General features: G+C 31.8%; 1 protein-coding gene across 1 annotated transcript in view; it reads left to right on the top strand.

Annotated features, from left to right (window-relative positions):
• The window catches only part of LOC111694903 (gamma-aminobutyric acid receptor subunit rho-1), a 33,274-nt gene extending 22,451 nt beyond the window's left edge, over positions 1–10,823 (top strand). Inside the window, exons 8-13 of the mRNA XM_023463958.1 lie at positions 291–422; positions 2,168–2,301; positions 2,454–2,524; positions 7,592–7,667; positions 8,707–8,789; positions 10,677–10,823. Coding sequence (XP_023319726.1) covers positions 291–422; positions 2,168–2,301; positions 2,454–2,524; positions 7,592–7,667; positions 8,707–8,789; positions 10,677–10,758 — 578 coding nt within the window. The 3' untranslated portion in view covers positions 10,759–10,823. The remainder of the gene's footprint in view (positions 1–290; positions 423–2,167; positions 2,302–2,453; positions 2,525–7,591; positions 7,668–8,706; positions 8,790–10,676) is intronic.
• Positions 10,824–12,784: the final 1,961 nt, after the last annotated feature.

Below are 12,784 nucleotides of genomic sequence, written 5' to 3'. Positions count from 1 at the left end.
AGTGAGAGATATCAAATTTAAACGTATCTTCACTGTATATTTAACATCTTCTCTTAGTGACACTTTTAGTTTAAATACAATGTACAATGTACAGGGTCCATACTATCAGAATTTTAATTTCGTTTATTTAGTATTTTTGAATACCGTTCTTTTCTACTGACAGCAACGAATTTTTTTCAAATTTAAAACAGGTCTTATTAAAAACATTGTTTGATATCAATGCTGAATTAGACAGACCTAAATTGATTTACTACCGCTGAATTCTTATCAATCTCTTTTTTTATATTTAGAAATTCTACCTTTGGATGAGGCAGACAAAGTAATTGTGTTTGGAGATCTTGGAAATTTTTCCCTCTCCGGGTTTGAGATGGTGCTCACTAGATACGTTTCAACGTATATAATCACGTACTACCTTCCTTCAGGTACGTTTCAACTTATATAATCACGTACTGCCTTCCTTTAGGTACGTTTCAAAGTATACAATTATGTAATACCTTCCTTCAGGTACGTTTCAACTAATATAATCACGTACTGACTTCCTTCAGATACCGTTTAGCGTATAAAGTCACGTAGTGCCTTCTTTGATGTAATTTCAACTTATATAATAACGTACTACCTTTCTTCAACCTTTATATGCGCGCACTACTTTCCGTCAGGTATGTCTTAACGTATGTAATCACATAATACATTTCTTTCAGTACGTTTTAAACCTATATGTGCTCACGACAAGAACCTTCCCTAAGGTCTATTTTTCCAGGTAGTTCTTAAAGTACAACACACTTGGTACAGAGTTAACCACAAAGGATGAGACTGCAAAGAAGATATGAAACTCTTTAAATCTAATGGTTCAATGTTGAAGTGAATATGGCTTATTTAATGATCTGGCTTACAGAGACAGGGAAACAAAAATATAAAAAACAGACAGTAAGAATTTCGTACACTCGTCTTTGAATTCTCGTCCTTTGTGGGTAACCATGTATGTAAAAGGTTGTAATAATGTACTAGGTTTAGAGTATAAAGTATACTGCAAGTATTATAGGTTCCTGTAATCAAGTAAAATAATAATTGTATACTCGGAATAGAGTTCTGGATTAGACAGGGACACAGTGCTAAATGAAAACCTTTGAATCTGGATATTTAGGATTATTTGTGATTGTATCCTGGATATTTAGGATTATTTGTGATTGTATCCTGAATATTTTGAACTATTTGTGATTGTTTCCTGAATATTTAGAACTCTTTATGATTATATCCTTGATATTTATATTTCATAACCATTTGTGATCGTATTCTGGATATTTACGACTATTTGTGATTGTCTCCTGATTATTTAAACTAATTATGATTATATCCTTAATATTCATGACCATTTGTTATTGTATCCTGGATGTTTAGGAATAATCGTGATTGTATCCTGGATATTTAGGACTGCTTGTGATTGTATCCTGGATTATTATTATGACTATTTGTGATTTCATTCTGGATATTTAGGACTATTTGTAGCCTGGATATTAAGGACTATTTGTGATTGTATCCTGGATATTTAGGATTATTTGTGATTGTATCCTGGATATTTAGGACTATTCGTGATTGTATCCTGGATATTAAGGACTATTTGTGATTGTCTCCAGAATATTTAGGACTATTTGTGATTGTATCCTGTATATTTGGGACTATTTATGATTGTCTCCAGAATATTTAGGACTATTTGTGATTGTATCCTGGATATTTAGGACTATTCGTGATTGTATCCTGGATATTAAGGACTATTTGTGATTGTCTCCAGAATATTTAGGACTATTTGTGATTGTATCCTGTATATTTGGGAATATTTGTGATTGTCTCCAGAATATTTATGACTATTTGTGATTGTATCCTTGATATTTATGACCATTTGTGATTGTATCCTGGATATTTATGACTATTTGTGATTGTATCCTGGATATTTATGACCATTTGTGATTGTATCCTGGATATTTATGACTATTTGTGATTGTATCCTTGATATTTATGACCATTTGTGATTGTATCCTGGATATTTATGACTATTTGTGATTGTATCCTGGATATTTATGACCATTTGTGATTGTATCCTGGATATTTATGACTATTTGTGATTGTATTCTGTATATTTAAGACTATTTGTGATTGTATTCTGGATATTTAGGACTATTTGTGATTGTATCCTGGATATCCTTCCTGATACCTATGGATGTGATACCAGGACGGATGGCTCTGCTGGTTACACTGTTCCTGGTTCTTGTTAATATCTTCAATACAGTTACAACAAATACACCGAAGGTAAACTCTTAGATTAAAGGGACTGTCGTCGACGTAATTTCCGGTCACTCTCCATTTAAAGAGTTACATGTCTGATTCACTACGGAATCAAACAAACATTTTAGATTTAAGATGACATGGATCTTAATATCTTATACATTTTTATCATTTAGGCTGAAGGGTTAACTGCCATAGAGGCCTGGATGCTTGCGTGTATTCTCTTCGTTTTTGGTGCTTTAATAGAGTAGGTTGCATTCTATTATTTACCATTGATGTTTTAATAGAGTAGGTTACATTCTCTTATTTACAATTGTTGCTTTAATATAGTAGGTTGCATTCTCTTATTTACCATTGATGTTTTAATATTAGGTTGCATTCTCTTATTTACAATTGTTGCTTTAATAGAGTAGGTTACATTCTCTTATTTACAATTGTTGCTTTAATAGAGTAGGTTGCATTCTCTTATTTACCATTGATGTTTTAATAGAGTAGGTTACATTCTCTTATTTACAATTGTTGCTTTAATAGAGTAGGTTGCATTCTCTTATTTACCATTGATGTTTTAATAGAGTAGGTTGCATTCTCTTATTTACTATTGATGTTTTAATATTAGGCTGCATTATTTTCTTTACAATTGTTGCTTTAATAGAGTAGGTTGCATTCTCTTATTTACCATTGTTGCTTTAATAGAGTATGTTGCATTCTCTTCTTTACAATTGTTGCTTTAATAGAGTAGGTTGCATTCTCTTATTTACAATTGTTGCTTTAATAGAGTAGGTTGCATTCTCTTATTTACCATTGATGTTTTAAATATTAGGTTGCATTCTCTTATTTACAATTGTTGCTTAAATAGAGTAGGTTGCATTCTCTTATTTACCATTGATGTTTTAATAGAGTAGGTTGCATTCTCTTATTTACCATTGATGTTTTAATAGAGTAGGTTGCATTCTCTTATTTACCATTGATGTTTTAATAGTAGGTTGCATTCTCTTCTTTACAATTGTTGCTTTAATAGAGTAGGTTCCTTTAACGGGGGTGACTGGCAATGCATTTTTGTTGAACTAAATACGTAGTATTGTGGATACATTTTTTAGGATTCATTTGAGACATATAAAACGTTTCTACGGCGTATATTGAGTTTGAGCAAAAAGTCGACATTCAAAATCATGAATGTACGTTTTTAGAATCGGGTTCTTTTTAAACTACGACGTACGAAAAATAAAGTAAAAATTCTATAGTGAACTAATTAGATGTTTAGGAACATATTTCAATAAATCTATGATAGAATCAATTATTACGTTTTCCACATTATATTGAATTTTTTTTCTATGAATTTGTTCGCAGACTACTATAAATTCTTTAAATGTCGTTTTTTCAATAAAAATTCCAGAAAATCTTTTTTAATAATGAGGGATTATAGAAACTAATGATTGAATAAGATCACTTATTTTCAACGATAAGAATTAATTTTTATTTGCTGAACCTGTTCCTTAACAATTAATTAGTTTACTGTAGAATATTTGTTACATTTTTTGTCGTCGTTATCTAATAATTACAAAAATGTGCCCATCCAACTTTTCATGATTTTGAACGTCGACTGTGTGCCCAAACTCAGTAAATATACGTCGAAGAAACGTTTTATTTGACTCAAATGAATCCTAAAAAAGTTTGTTCACAATAACACATATTCAGTTCAACCACCATTATACATTGCCGGTCACTCCCTTTAAAGTAATTTCTATTGGTTCCATCTTTTAACCCTATCCCCGCTGGGGTACTTGAAAACCAGGATACGCTGGGGGGGGTCCANAATATTCTGCACCTCTATACAGGTGCAATATTCTGCACCTCTATACAGGTGCAATATTCTGCACCTCTATACAGGTGCAATATTCTGCACCTCTATACAGGTGCAATATTCTGCACCTCTATACAGGTGCAATATTCTGCACCTCTATACAGGTGCAATATTCTGCACCTCTATACAGGTGCAATATTCTGCACCTCTATACAGGTGCAATATTCTGCACCTCTATACAGGTGCAATATTCTGCACCTCTATACAGGTATAATATTCTGCACCTCTATACAGGTATAATATTCTGCACCTCTATACAGGTGCAATATTCTTCCAGAAACTAGTTTCAAAATATTATACCTCTATACAGGTGCAATATTCTTCCAGAAACTAGTTTCAAAATGCCTTTGGCAGGATAAACTTTACCCTTATATATATGTATTTATAACAAGAGACTAAAGACTAGAGACTTGAGACAATACAAGAGATTAGAGACTATTCATAGACTATAGATTGGTAACTGCGGTGAGCCTATAGAGCCTTAGAGCCTCGAGACTAGAGACTATAGACTAGAGATTACAGACTAGACAGAGGGGTTTTGGAAACCATGGACCCGATTGAATATTTTTGGGAAGACAGAAACCCCAGAAAAAATAAATAATTAAGAGTAAAGACGGATAACAAACACTGGAGCCAAATAGGCTTGCTGAAAATGTTAGTGCACTTAAAAAATATTTTTGACGTTTCTGCCTGGTCATCGTGTAGGTTTTGTAAACCATGTTTTTATTCATGAACTGAGGAAGGGCAACAAAATGTTTTGAATATTATGCTTTATTTTTAAAATAATCAAAAAATCATCTATTTTGCTGATTTTTACCAAATTAATTTTTGCATCTAAAAAAATCTGGACTTAATTTGAGATTTAATAATTTTCCTGCGGTTTCCTTTATTTCGATCAGTTCCAGAGGGGTTCCAGTGGACCGACCTGAGTCCAATTAGAAGATTAGGAAATAAACTTTTCTTAAACTTTGAGTTCAAATCTAACCAAAGTTAGAAGATAATCTAGAACTTGATATAAAATATTAGATATAAAATATTAGATATAATATATTAGATATAAAATTTCCCACCATAGTTCCCTGTTCCTAGTACTCCTAGCACTCCTAGTACTCCTAGTACTACTAGTACTCCTAGTCCTCCTAGCACTCCTCGTACTCCTAGTACTCCTAGTACTCCTAGTACACCTAGTACTCCTATTGCTCCTAGTACTCCTAGTACTCCTAGTACTCCTAGTATTCCTGGTACTCCTGATACTCCTAGGACTCCTAGTACTCCTAGTTCTCCTAGTACTCTTAGTACTACTAGCACTCCTAGTCCTCCTAGTATTCCTAGTACTCCTGGTACTCCTAGTACTCCTGGTACTCCTGGTACTCCTTTTACTCCTAGTACTCATAGTACTCATAGTACTAATAGTACTCATAGTACTCATAGTACTCATAGAACTCATAGTACTCATAGTACTCATAGAACTCATAGTACTTATATTACTTATAGTACTCATAGTACTCATAGTACTCCTAGTACTCATAGTACTCATAGTACTCATAGTACTCAACGTACTCATAGTACTTATAGTACTCATAGTACTCATAGTACTCATAGGACACCTAGTACTCCTAGTACTCATAGTACTCATAGTACTAATAGTACACCTAGTACTCCTAGTAAGTAGAACCCCAAGTACTCCTAGTACTCATAGTACTCCTAGTAAGTAGAACCCCAAGTACTCCCAATACCTTTAGTTCTATTTTATTTACCAAATGGTAAGAAATACAATAAGAGGGTACTCTAAAATTAATGTGGTCTGTAACCTCTGGTCTAGAGTATGTATAAACTCTATACGTTCATAAATTCATTTTTGTATTTGATATTTTAGATATTAACAAAACTTAAGATATTAATGATTCCAATCATTACACACACTACACATAGCTTGGTTCGTTTTGGAGATTTTTTTTAAAAGGAACCACTGTATCGTGTAAAAATTTGCTTGTTTTAAACAATTCAATATTTGTATCCTTTTATTTTTTATATACTTTCTCTCAGTCCCAAATTTGGCAAAATGAAAGAAAATCAAATGTGTAGAATAAACAATTTTGAAATTTGTTAAACTTCTCTGGTTGAACCTCTTGAAAGTTAAAAAACCAAAAAGATTTTTGAAAAACGAACCTAGATACGTCCCACCACTACACACACATTTGATTCTCAAGCTGAATTGAGACATCTCTATAATGTATACTCCTCGTCTGCGCTACTATACAGGGACCAAGAATTGTATGTAGAAACTAGAGATTGGCATCGTTTTTGTAAACGAACAAAATCTTTGAGAACGAACGAAATATTTCGTGAACGATGGTGTTGTTCAAAAACAAAAAGGACAATGGACGAACAACTTGGATCATTCAGAGAAATAAAAAACTTTCGTATTTGAAAAAAGAATGATTTAAAATCGTTCAAATGATTTTATTATACAAACTTTGGAAAAAAAACTGTAATTTTTACTGAAGGAACGATTTTCTTGAATAAACGGTTTTACTGAAAAAAAAAGATTTTTACTAACAGGCGATTTAACTTAGCGATCGTTCCTCGAGAAAACGAACAAAATAAAAAAAATGAATAATAATTTTAAGAATAAACAAAATCAACTTTTTTGTTCTAACAAAAAAATGAGAAGGGACGCTCACGAACGATGAAAGATCGAAATGAAAAAGCCGAAAGTGCTCATCTCTAGTAAAAACCCGCAGAACAAAGTCTTTTCTCTATGTTAAAGAAGTGTCCACTGTAGAACTATAAATATAGGAGAACTAGGTAAACCATATATTAATACTGGAGTAGAGTTGGAGAATTATGGGAGTGAGATTAACCTTATTAGTGTTCCTGTCAACCTGTCATAAGTATTGGTTGCAACATAAACACTATTTTCAAGAATACTTTGAATCTTCAGATTTACTTCATTCATCATAGAAAATAACTTTCTGAAAAAAACATTCTTTGAGAGTGCAAAAAGATATTGATAAAAATATATTTTTTTGGAGGAGAAAAAATGACAGATCTTTTTTTATTTATTTTTCTCGAATTCCTGAAATGTCCAAGTAGAAAAAGTGCTCAAGTTTCGGCCCCTTTGAAATGAAATTCAACTCCTACAGCAAGATCAAAGAATCTATTTTCTCAGATGTTCTTAAAGTAACATCCTCCGGACCCCCTCCCCCCCCTTCACCACAACCACCCCCCTCTCACCCTTGGGTCTTCTTATCCCTATTTTCCAGAGACAGTAATTGTGACGCTCTTAAAAGAAATCAGTCTGGATTATAACTTTTCATTTTGTCCTTGTTTCTTTTCTTTTCTTCACTAATATTGTTTGTAGGCTTTAGATATGCTGCTATACTCATTAATAAGAATAATATATGTTTAGATATGCTGCTATACTGTTTAATAAGAATAATATATGTTTAGATATGCTGCTATCCTGTTTAAGAAGCAGAAGTATGTGTCAAGCCAGCATAAAGTAAATCTAAGAATAGTGTGCAAGGGAAGGAGACCATATTAAACAAATATTTACTTGCTTTTAGGCCTTTCCACAATATTTTGGATTTAGAGTTATTTTAAAGGGACTTTATCTTTATTTAATGAAAAATGTGGATGATATCGTCGTTTTTATTCCATATCATTGACTTCTTTCAAGCTGAGAATTTGTTGCGAACTTTTCTTGTAAGTTTCAAGGATTTTTGTAATTAAACTTGGTAAATTACGTTTTCGGTTGATTAAAAAACTTTCCCATGAATACAAGGAAATGTATTTTCCATGACTTCCCCCCCCCCCTTATGTGTCCCCCTCATCCTCATAGTACTCATAGGACACCTAGTACTCCTAGTCTCTCTCTGTCTCTCTCTGTCTCTCTCTGTCTCTCTTTCTCTCTTTCTCTCTTTCTCTCTTGTCTTGATATGCTGAGCATGAAAATGGAACAAACTTATAAATCTATTTACCTGTAATAACAATTTAAATATAACTTAAACATGTTACAGTGAAAAACAGAAAAATCTGGAATAGGAAGACGACTTTACACTGAACAATTGAAGCGTCTAATGTCATAACTTGAGTCAAAAATCGTCTTCCTATTTCAGAGTTTTCTCATACCTTGTCATAGATCGACGATTCTTCGACATACAAAAACAAGAGATAGTATGTGTATATTGTCCATACTACTCCCACAAGAGAAAAACAATAACAAAAACTATCCTTAACTAGCTTAACAGGATTTGGTAAAATGACATACTTTTTCCAATTCTTCACAACTAGGTGTACCAATAAACATGGGTATTAATTTTATGATTCTACTAGTATTTTCTTCTAATATAGGGTTACTCACAATGTATGAGATAAATGTAGTCTTTTTAGATCAATGTAAGAACAAAATACCATATAAATTACGTACTGTCGTCTTTGAAGTCTCATCCTTTGCGGATAACCCTAAATCAACATATCTACACAAATGTAGAAATCTCAAACAAAAAATTCGATTTTCCCAAACCGGTTTTTGTACACAAGTACATATGGTCCCCTGCCGCCAGGATAACTTCAAGTACGAGGTACATGAGAAGACTATGGCTAGGCATGCTGTAACAATGCAACAGCTAGCTGAAGAATATTGGAGGTATAATAAATTAGTTTCGTATCAAGTTCTTAAATCAATATAATTTTTATGAAACGAATAAAATCAAGTTTAGCTAATGTCAACATCATACAGTTCATAACAAAAATTTGTCTTCTGTAATTGTAAAAACTCTAAAAAAATGTGTCAGAACTATTGTGTTGTATCTCAGGATATAGCATTTACATGGATCTTACCAAGCTATATTTGTTGCATAACACGTGCTGAGTCGACTCTAAACTGGGTCAAAGTGATTAAATACTGAAGTGGGCCAAACTCATAGTTGGATGACGACATTTTATGTCCCAAGTATTTAAAAATAATATACAGAGCGTCCCATATCATATTAGATTATCTCCAATCAGCAATTTCTGCAAAAAAATTTCTTTTAACCTTATTAAATTTTTCAAAATGATTTAATTTAAAATGTCTTCTTCCATAATTAGTTTTGTTTTTTGATAAAAAAGAGAATGATAAAACATAAATTATGTTGATCTTTTGTAATAAAAATGATTTCAAAGTAAAATAAATTTAAGAAAAAAATGTTTTTAAAACGAAATAAACTGCAAAAAGTCTTAAATTTCAATAAAATATTGGGAAGAAGACATTCAAAACTATTCACTAACTGTCATGTTTCGTGGGACACCCTGTATATAAATTGGTCTGTACGGAGTGCACAGTATACAACAGAAACTGGACTCCCATTTATTTACAAACACAGACTTAGAATTTGAATTTAACTTAAATATAGATTAACGTAAATTAAGATTTTAGAAGTGAATTTTAGCCATTTTACTGCATAATAAATAATTTCAGACAGCACAATAATGACTGCATGCATAATCTGTAAAACAAGGAATGCAGAATTTGTGAAATCGAAAAATAAAGATCTTCGAAATATATCTCTTGGTCTTCACTTTTTTGATAGATTTAAGAGTTCTCAACTACTCTTAATGATATTAAGCGAGGCGTATTCAGGTTTTTTCCCAGGAAGGGCTTCCATTTCTTTTTCTTTTTAAGGGGGGGGGGCAACACAAAACTAACCAGTTTTAAAGATAAATTCTTATAGAATTAGAATTGCAAGCCTGCCAGGCAAAATCAATGAATTTATTAAGCGACTATATAGTATTTGCATATAAAACACATACAAACATACGAAAAATTTTAATTTTTGATTATGAAAATTTTGAATTTCTAGCTGAAGACGACATATACATGGGTCCTTAGTCTATTTTTTTCTAGTCTTTACTTTCCAAATGAAATCTTTTCATGCAATTATTTCCAAACCAAATAAAACCTTATGGCCCAACCTGTCGTCGTTGCCTTAGTCTGTTCCACTTTATTCACTTTGAAACTGGGTAGCTTGACTGGACAGTACGACCGTATGCATATACATTATGTGTTGTACCGGCAGGGATCATGCAAATTTTAGACTGGGGTGCATTGATCTCTATTTGATGCAGATCAATGAATTTAATTCCTCTTGATACTCCGTTCATGATCTCTTAATTAAAGTTATTCCTGCGGGTTATGACACCCTGCAGAGATAAAGTATTTGTCCTTAAATTTAAAAGTTTCCACATTGGATGTCTAGCTTAATCGTTCAAGATTAACAATATATATACAAAAAAACCGAACTTTCAACTATAGGAGATTATACTCAAAGCTTAACGGTGACAAATAACAAATTCTGTAGTTACAATTCTACTATTCTTAATATTTGATTTTTTTGAGTTTTAATTTAGTTTAGTGTTAATAACATTCCACTTTTAACATTTTGAATAAAAATATACATTACAAGAGGTTAATCTAGTTCAACTCGGTATTTAATCGTAAATTAATTGAACTAGAAAATGATCAATTTTAGATGTTTTATTTTTATTTTTTCAGGATTGACAAATTCTTCCTGATTTCCTTTCCGATCTTGTTCTTCATCTTCAACATAATCTACTGGCTGGCCTTCATCCTGTAGTTCCTCATTCTCATCCTCATCTTCATCCTCATCCTCATCCTCATTCTCATCCTCATTCTCATCCTCATCCTCATCCTCATCCTTATCCTCATCCTCATCCTCATCCTCATCCTCATCCTCATCCTCATCCTCATCCTCATCCTCATCTTCATTTTCATAATCCCCTTTATTTCCTCTTTTGGTTTTTTGCCTTCCTTTTTTATCTAATAGGTTGTAAAGCTCAAATAATGTTTAGAGATAATATATGAAATAAAGAAATGTCGTCTTTACAATTTAAGTAAAATTTTGAAAAAATCCGCGTAAACTAGAAATATGTCGTCTTCAGATGTTAGTGTACAATACAAATATATAACTTCCCCGTAAAGTTAACATTTGTTACAGCTTTGTAATTAAAATTTGAACAAAATTAGGCTGTGAAATATTTACATTGTAAAACAATATTGTCAATTACTTAACTTTTCCGAACTACATAAATATCTAAAAATAAAACCATTTCTAACTTGTTCACTGTAAAAAATATCGGATTATATTTTGTTTTGATTATTTTATAATTTCTGCTGCATAATCATTCAAACACTTACTCAAAATATATAACTTTTTTGTTGGATTTTGTGCAAAAAAAGGGAAAAATCAGTTTAACTTGTTAAAAATGTACAAGTAGGGATGGGTTTCGTTTTGATGTGCTATGGAATTTGAGATAGCAAATTTCTCTGCAAATTTGATTTTATTACATTGCATTTTTTTCAAAAATAATTAGCAAATCAATTTTACACTTGTTTTTAACCGTAGCCTCTTATTAGTTTTTAAACAAATGTGAACTGTCCAAAAATGGAACACAAAATGATTCCCATCCCTACAAGTTCTTGGTTTAAAGTATCAGTGTCTGAAATGATCTTGCTAATGCAAATGTTGTAAAACTCTGTGAAATGTTAGAATCCTTATTGTTGAAATTATGAAAAACATTCTCCATAGTCAATAAAAGAATAGTTTTGAGAGCACAGACATTTTCAAAATAATAATTAAAGGACAGCTTAAAGGGATACAATGGAGGAAATCGTCAAAATTAAACAATTAAGCAAGGAAGCAACGATATCTTCCACATTACCGTTTCTGATTGGGCATGCCCCATTTTAAATAACTTCAAAAAGAAAATGTTTATGAAGAACTTGTTTTTCATGACGTTTGAGAATATTTTTGGACGCAATAAAAAGTAAATTTCCAGCTTTTGCATTGTTAGGATATTTTACTGCAGAAACTAATAAAGACAAATATAATAAATATATTATTAACTGTACTTTGTATTTGTATTCATGTATAACTTATCATGCACCATGTATCATTGTTAGTGTTCTTGGAGGCATTTTTTTTTTAAATTGGGGGCAAAAAATTATTTTGGGATCGAGAAAATCAGCTTTTTTGGGAATTATATTGACCCCTGTGTTTACAAGGATTGCCGGGCCTGAGTAATTTATCTTTGCTAAATTTTGTTAGTTTAGAGTAAAACTGGTTCTTTAGAGCTGTCCCACTATCTGGTAAAACCATCTATTCGTATTGCTGATCACTAGTTTAGGATCAAAACAGTTGACTATGGTCGGTACAGGGCATGGATAACAGAATAAGATTTTAAGGAACCAAGGTCATAAAAATCTAAATTGGTCCATACATTTTTTAAATAATGGGTTATAAGTTTTTAACGTTTTTTTAGTAAACAAAATATTTTACAGTCCAGCCAAGAAAATATATTTAACTGAGATGCTCTTGACATTTACAAATATTTGTATTTGAAGAAGTCTCCCTCCTCCCCTACCCTACATATATTTTCTTCCAACCAGAAGCGTTTTGAATGTTAAAAAAACACTTCAAAATTGTTAACAAAATGGTTTACGGATATTGTAATTGTAACATTATTATTTTGGGTCATTGTTTTTGGACAGAAAGGAACAATTAGTCTTTGCCGCAAACTAATTGTCTAAACCTTTTATCTTTCAAGAGTAATATAATCTAACAGAGTTCATAGTTTGAAATA

The sequence above is a fragment of the Eurytemora carolleeae genome, unplaced genomic scaffold (assembly GCF_000591075.1).
Source record: "Eurytemora carolleeae unplaced genomic scaffold, Eaff_2.0 scaffold91, whole genome shotgun sequence".
Classification (NCBI taxonomy): Eukaryota; Metazoa; Arthropoda; class Copepoda; order Calanoida; family Temoridae; genus Eurytemora; species Eurytemora carolleeae.
This window is presented reverse-complemented; position numbering and strand designations above follow the sequence as displayed.